Genomic DNA, 7,531 nt, shown 5'->3' on the forward strand with positions numbered 1-7,531 from the left:
ATGTAAGACCCTTGGTGTTTGCGAAACTGGAGATGTTTTTGACTTTCCTCAAGTCAACTTTTTCGCCTCTTCTTGCCTGTTCTTCATCCTGACTTTTACAGTCCCGTTCTAATTGTTCTGACCATTCAAACAACTCGTATGTCATGTCCAAGTCAAATGACCTTTGACATTGTTGTCTGGTTTTAGTGGAGATTCCACTTAAAATGATGTTGCAGCATGCATCAATTTGTGGTTTTACAGGCAGTAGATGCTCATGAGTTGTATCCCTTTGTGCTTTAGTAATATATTTCAGATAGTGAATTTAGTTGATGAGCTGATGTGTTTCTTTCTTTAATCACAGCAGTTGATTACATATCCCACTGAGTTATCCCATCATTATAAGATGCATGTATGTTCTCACATCAGTGTAAATTGGGACTCCATGGGACCATACAGTATGTCTCTGTAATGAGTATCACTAGAGTTATTAAAACTTTTGTTTTATTTCGTAGTTACATTTTAACCATTCCTATTATAAATTAGGTTCGATACTCATAATAAGAGAGAGACTGGTCACATGAAGCACATTTATTGCAACATTTTATAGAAGAATACAGTTAATCACCAAAAACTGGATCAGAAAAAAACTAGATCCAAGGAGGAAACAAGAAACGCAAAACATTTTCACTGTGCATTTAAAATAAATCTGTTTGTAATTGTCCAAATCAGGTTAACCTGACCTCACAAACCCTCTGTAATATATCAAAACAACATTTCAGTTGCCATCATATGGTGTTAGTTGGTGCTTGAAAACAGCACACCATGATTGGTCTATCCACTGACCAATGAAGGCAAGTGTTTGCATGCATCCAACAGTTACCTAATCAGCTTTCTGACTTCAACAAAGCTAATGTTACCTTGATTCCAATCTATGTTCAAATCCACACGAAGAGGCATTATCTCATGTCTCACCATCAATGTAACTGATGGCTTGAAAGGTTGTAAAAATGATATACTACAGAATGGAGGGTAAATGACAATGTAAAGCTTAGCTTGAAATGTTAGCAAGCTATTTTAAACCTCTTAAGACAATAATGCCTTGAGAAGTCTAAACACTATGGACATTTCCATTCTATAGACAACAGAAAATGGGTAGATTCAAAAGGTGACAGTCATGACAATGCATTCACATGCTGACCTTTTAATAAAGAAAAAATAATTTGCCAAATTCAATTTGTTTCCAGTCAGAGACATTAGAACTATTACTTAAGTGATAAATACACTAGCTACTGTACATAACAATAATAACGGATAAAGGCCTATTCACAATAGCAATGAAATGCCATTTCATAACAGTCCAGTGGTAATGTTTTACTGCTGCATAAATCCCATAAATAACTGTACAAAAATAGAAACCCATGCGTCAACGCACCAGACATGATATAACTCCTGATACAACTCTTTACTTCACTTCTTCTTTACTGGTGCTTTCTTTGCCTTTTCTGCTTTCGGCTTGACTGCTTTGGCCTTCTTAGGACTCTAAGTAACTTTCTTCACTTCAACTTTCTTGGCTTTTTGGGGACTTTTCACTGTTTTTTTGGCAGGTGCTGGCTTCTTGACTTTCTTGGAAGACTTCTTCAGAGCGGGTTTCTTCGCCGCCTTTTTCGGTTTAGGTGCCTTTGAGACAGCTTTCTTAGCACTTGGCTTCTTGACTTTAGCTGTGACTTTTTTTTAGGGCTTTTTGGTTTCTGCCTTTTTGTTCAGTTTGAATGACCCAGACGCGCCAGTGCCTTTGGTCTGCACGAGCGCCCCTTTTTTCACCAAGGACTTCAACGCGAGTTTCACTCTTGAATTGTTCTTTTCAACATCATAGCCTCCTGCAGCCAACGATGTCTTCAAGGCAGCGAGGGAAACTCCTTTGCGCTCATTTGATGTTGCAACCGATTGCAAAATTAGATCCGACACGCTCGGGCCGGACTTTTTAGGTTTTGCTGTGGACTTCCTCTTTGGAGCTTTGGCAGGTACAGCAGGTGGGACAGGTGCAGCTTCTGCCATTCCGTATCAATAAATATAAACAATGCAACGTAAGCCCCTCCTTCGCGTTCCCAAAGTCAATGTTTACGCAACTGCCGGAAAGGCGGAACTTAAATATATGTTGAGGACCATATAGACTCAACCTTTATTCGGTCTCCCAATTCATTGCAGAAAGAGCTTCAGTTGTGTTTTCTCTTGACAAAAAAAAACTCATCTAATTTACATCAACAAAGTAAGTAATACACCTGTAGACCCGCACAGAACGTAGGTGTCTTTCAGCGCCACAAATAGCAAACCTTATACCGGGGTCTATTTTACATAGAAACGCAAAAACTCCAGGTGCCTTCACTTGGCAGTCTTGCCCGTCAGTTTATATGCTAACGTTAATTATTGGTGTAAGGCATACCTAGCTTGGGATGCTATATAGTCACGTCAGTAAACGTTTTTTGGCATCAACATAATTCGTCACATTGTGTAGGCCTACATACCCAATGACTCATCTTTTTTATTCTTCATTTTCTGAGGAATACTTGCTTCTTGCTAAAAGGTTGAACCGTTAAAGAAAACATCACGACAAGCAAGACTTCTTCTTTCGTAACTTTTAAGAAGAAAGCAACAAGATGAAATAAATCATATGTATAAAGGACAAATAAAAATACATACAAATAAGCTACTACTCAAAACCTTAAGAGTTTTGGGAGGGTTGTAGTGTTATCACAATTGCAATTTATTTTAGTGATATTGTTGAATAGTTACTTAGAAGACTGTGAAGGGGTCAATGCGCGAGAGGGTCCACCTGCAATAGTGAAGCAGCAGAAAATCGCCTTCCTACATGGGCCCATGACAGCCGCTGCACTGTGTGCACCGTCGATAGTTATGCCACTGGTCGAGATGGAAGGGGCAAACACCTAATCGAAAAAAAAATTCTAATCGAGAAGAGAAGTCAAATTAGTCAAGTGAGTAGGTCTAACAAGGTCATAACCATAAAAATATACAGCCTCAAATATTCAGTCATAAAATATACAGTAGCTCCAACAGAGCGTTTCAGACACTGGATGAATAGAGACGTACAGTATAAGAAAAATATTCTACTAGACCCCAGAAATAAAATTATGATGTAATTCTGTATGTTCTGTGAATACTCCTTACCTATAAATTGCGCTCTCCACCTATATAGTGGTCCAGGATATAACATTAAATGACAATGAAAAAATGATTCACTTGTTCCCACAGATTATTAACTTGTTCCCACAAGTTATAATTATCTCGTGAGCACCAGATAATAACTTGTCCCACAAGATAAAAATATCACCTTAAAAGACTTTAGGGTCTCTGCTACATCTTGCAGGCTTTGGTCAACAGGCCGGCACTCATTGGTTAATCTAGCCGTTGCAGTTTTAACTCTTCGAAGTAGCCTACTGTATAGGGTTATTCAAGAAGGTCCTGAAGCTAATATGTGTTTTTTTTTTGCCTTTTGGTAGGAGTCCTTGATCCTGGTTAAATGTTGATACTTAATCAAATACATCCCTTCCTTCCTGGGACAACGTTGGTGATTGGCTGGTTACAGGCTACTGGAGTGAATTTTCACCTAACAAATGTACTAATTTATTAGTCATGGCCCTTTGTATGCCAACGTCCTCAGAACATAATCCTGTAGGCTAGTTCTAGAACATTTTGCCTCACATTTGAAGCTTTCAAGACATAAGCCATCAACCACACACTTTTCACCCTGTTGTTTATACAAATAGCCTATTCAGTATGCTGTCATGCAAAGACTACTGGTTGGCTGTTGGATTTTATACTGCTACAAATTTGGTCCCAAGGTAGGCCTACTGCCGATGTATGGCTGTGACGATGTGATCGTCACTACAGATGAGTATGTGCTCTGAATGCCATGCCATCGAGCCTGGCTCTTTGGCGTTGCAGTCAGAGAGCATGTTTGGCACCCTGTAGACCCAGGTTTGAGTCCGGGTGGGGTGACCACGCTCTCCCTTCGCTACAAATGGTGTCAGAAGTGGGATGGCTCGCTGTGAGGTCATCGGAGGCGTGCCCGTAAAACTGTGTGAGGGACCCCCAGGTAAGTTGACCCCTGTGTGAGGGACCCCATAGATGGGTGAAGCACTTGTGTGTGGGGCACTCTGGATGGGAGAAGTACAGTTGGTGGATGCGCGAGGAATGCCTGTGTGCGTGAGGCGCAAGGGTGCGCTCCCCGAAGGTGAGGGCAGTGTGACGATGTGATCGTCACTACAGATGAGTATGGGTTCGAGTCCGGATGGGGTGACCACACTCTCCCTTCGCTACAATGTCCATGTTTAATTTGATGCTCCTAAAATGTCTAAATCGCCTCTTGACAGGCTTGTATTCATCGAGTGAAATGTCGAGATTTACAACAGCAGTAAAAACATGTTTATTCGTTAATCAAATTGCTTTTAATTACAAAAAACGACAACACAAAAGGTATAGATTCTAAATATGTATTCGGAATTTCAGCATTGTGTCTGCAAAAATGAAATAAATTACTTAATATAAAAGTATTGCATACATACACTTGTAGGCCAACATACTGTATACATTCTATCATCTCAGGTGAAGATCTTTGTTGTCTGTTTCCGTTCCTGTGGCAATTGGCCATCAACTTTCTTCATGTTGCAATGGCTGGAGAGATCAAGTTAGGTAAGACAATTGTCAGTGTTTTTCATAGCATAATCATGTTTTAATATATTTTCATATCATGAAAAACCATTATGAAAATGTAACACTGTCAACACCATATTGCACTAAATGACTTGATATCTGTAAGCCTTACCCTATAACCTTCTCCATCATGGTTTGGCTCTGGTCGTTGCCACCCTTGGTTGGAGAGGATGTACAACACAACTAATCCAAACACCACAATAAGGACTCCAAGAGAATTAGCGAAGAGGGCCTCTGATGGAAGCTTGGCATAAGGCTGCGTTCCATTAACATTTCCTTTTCTAGATTTAATTGAAAGTACAATACTTTTAGGAAATACAGACAAATATTCAGGTACAGTAAATACACAGATTGATACATAGACACATGATTGGATATGTGCCATTGTCCTCTCAAAGGAAGATAATTTCTTCTGTATGTGAAGCTGACTACAGTCTGGCATACAAAACAAATAGCATGTACCAACTAACACTGATACTTACAGAGAAAAAAACAACTTCTCATTGATCCCAGATATGCAGGAAATGATGCTCAGAACCAGAATGATGGCTCCCATCCAGACATGAGTAGGTTTGATCAGTTTGCGAAGCTCCACTGGGGACCAGGGAAGTAAGAAGGCAGCAAAACCAACCACCCACTGATAATAAAACCACAGGACATGAAAGAGAGATACAATCAGCTTCCCCTCTTTTTGAAGAAGGTACAACTCAAAGCTCAATTGTTCATTTTGAGCTTATGCATTAACAGAAAAAGGAAGAGAGTTATACACATATAGTGTCCTCTTGTACAGTAATCATTGTTATGCAGTGTAAACACACATTAAAAAATCTCATGTGATTCATATGGTACAGTTATGGTAAATAGGAAACATTGTTCCTGTTGGTTTGTTTTAACCAACCTTTGTGTTTCCACACAGTACCTGAGAGGTGAAGAGAGCCACGGTGCAAATGCCGATCCAGCTATGCAGTGAATATACGTTGGGGGTATTTTGGGCGTTGTGAAAATCAAACACAGCACAAAGTCCCAAAACAGACAGAATCAAAGCCAGGAGCAGTGTCCCAGCATGCACCAGTTTCCATGGTGTCTTATTCTGTCCCCAAGTTAGCGGCACGCGATACAACACAGCCGCTAGAGTTTAGAAAGAGGTAGAGGAAAGGAGAAATATTTTATCATGCATTGTCTAGACAGTAAAGCACATCCACAATAAAATAAGGAAGTATTGGAAGTAACAAAGATGAATTGTCGTCAGGCAAGTGGCTGAAGAAAGCATGTGATATGCAAAGAGAGAGGAGGGAGGAAGTGAGAGACAACCCAAGGGAAATGTAAGACCATGTACATTTATTTCAACTTTATTTTACTCACCATTACCATACAGCACCACCAACCCAGTAACCATAAAAACTGGGTGCCAGTTGAACTGTTTGCCCGTGCCATCCCATGCAAAGCCACCACGCCATTGAGCATTCCAGAAAGAGACAAACACCACACATAGAACTCCCAGGCAAAGACACAGTAAATAAGAGGGATAAAAGGACATAGTGGATCTAATCCTGGTATGACCTGTGCAGAAGATATACAGAGGGTTCCGTCAGACACAGATATCAAGTTATAATCAGATTATTTGAACATGATATTTATGAATAATTAAACTATGTATTGAAATAAAATTTGAGAATGAAATTCCATGAATTCAGACACCAGTAGTAATCATGGCACCCTGTGTATGGTTTATCATATAGGCTATTGTTTAGTGTTCAGTCAGAGATAAATGCTTTTACAAATCCACATGGTGATAAGACCTGGAAATCACAATATTAGCCTATTACAATAAAGTCCTTACAACAATTAATAGTAAACAGTTCATTATAACTGGAATATATTGTAGGTTGTGCTAGTGTGAATTCTAGCAAATGCAGAATATGAAAAATAATCTAGCTCACCTGAGGTATACAGGCTGTGTTCCCTCTCACTTCTCAATCGGAGCAGCTGAAGTTATAAACCCTGACCAAAAGTCAAACTTCTTGTGAAAGTCCAGTTTCATAGTGCCACCCCCTAATGATAGGCATACGTTTACAATAACAGAACTTTTGAAATATCATTTACTTTCAGTTCCCCTTTCCTAGATGGATGTTCCACTTCAGAGTTTTGTTCTTATCCAGGTGCCTCTTTGAATTGCGTCTAGTCATCCTCTTGAAACCTCCTGTTGAAAGAGTGGAAGCTGTAAGTATAAATACATTATGAACCAGTGAATTAAGCTACAGTGTGCGACCGTAACATGGTGGTGATATTATCAGACTGGGAAAACACGGGGAAAGAAAAAGTTCACCTGATAATTTAAGATTTGTGCGCTGACCAGTATATCAGGAAGTGACAGACTTGTACAAAATCTGAAGTCATGTGAGTAATTGGGTTCAAACAAGGTCGAGCAGGTTTGGTAACTTTACCTTTTCTGCGGCGCTGTCCTTGAATCAATCTTGAACTGTGTAAAACCGGTCAATTATTACGTGTGCATAAAGTGCAAGAACTTTTAGCACATAGCTCTCCTCATATGAAGGGTACAGTCGCTAAATTACGCAATTGAGACACAGTAAAATACAGGCTTCTTGGCGTACCCGTAGACTATTTCCTTGTTTATGGCGAAGTGGGCGATGGGAAATGTCGTTTTCTATCGACACCACCAATATAGTTTTCGAGACAAAAGTGGAAAGCAGAGATCAAAGTTCTGCCAGATCTTTCACTAAGCCATTAAGATGTTTTGAGGATTCAGTTGAGTAGTCACTGTGTAGCAATCATTTTCTGAATTAGCTATACACTTTCTGAAAGT

At 39.7% G+C, this 7,531-nt stretch overlaps 2 protein-coding genes across 3 annotated transcripts; both read right to left on the reverse strand.

Moving 5' to 3' along the window:
• Nucleotides 1-1,164: 1,164 nt before the first annotated feature.
• LOC105889959 (histone H1) lies at nucleotides 1,165-2,610 on the reverse strand. The gene is given in 1 exon segment (XM_042708146.1): nucleotides 1,165-2,610. A coding segment is annotated over 1 exon segment (588 nt). The 5' UTR covers nucleotides 2,035-2,610; the 3' UTR covers nucleotides 1,165-1,446.
• A 1,813-nt stretch (nucleotides 2,611-4,423) lies between these two features.
• On the reverse strand, nucleotides 4,424-7,374 carry LOC105889945 (lysosomal membrane ascorbate-dependent ferrireductase CYB561A3). 2 transcript variants are annotated; one of them, XM_012815880.3, is made up of 8 exons: nucleotides 7,152-7,374; nucleotides 6,811-6,907; nucleotides 6,648-6,708; nucleotides 6,070-6,267; nucleotides 5,627-5,835; nucleotides 5,190-5,344; nucleotides 4,820-4,988; nucleotides 4,424-4,668 (listed from the first exon to the last, which is right to left on the reverse strand). In XM_012815880.3, exons 4-8 carry the CDS (start codon nucleotides 6,242-6,244, stop codon nucleotides 4,645-4,647), a joined length of 732 nt encoding a protein of 243 aa, XP_012671334.1. In that variant the 5' UTR covers nucleotides 6,245-6,267; nucleotides 6,648-6,708; nucleotides 6,811-6,907; nucleotides 7,152-7,374; the 3' UTR covers nucleotides 4,424-4,644. The 2 variants fall into 2 exon arrangements, with proteins under 2 accessions (XP_012671334.1, XP_042564174.1); XM_042708240.1 differs by lacking the exon at nucleotides 7,152-7,374 and adding an exon at nucleotides 7,034-7,135.
• Between the last annotated feature and the right edge of the window lie 157 nt (nucleotides 7,375-7,531).

This window comes from Clupea harengus, chromosome 7 (genome assembly GCF_900700415.2).
Source record: "Clupea harengus chromosome 7, Ch_v2.0.2, whole genome shotgun sequence".
In the NCBI taxonomy this organism is placed as follows: Eukaryota; Metazoa; Chordata; class Actinopteri; order Clupeiformes; family Clupeidae; genus Clupea; species Clupea harengus.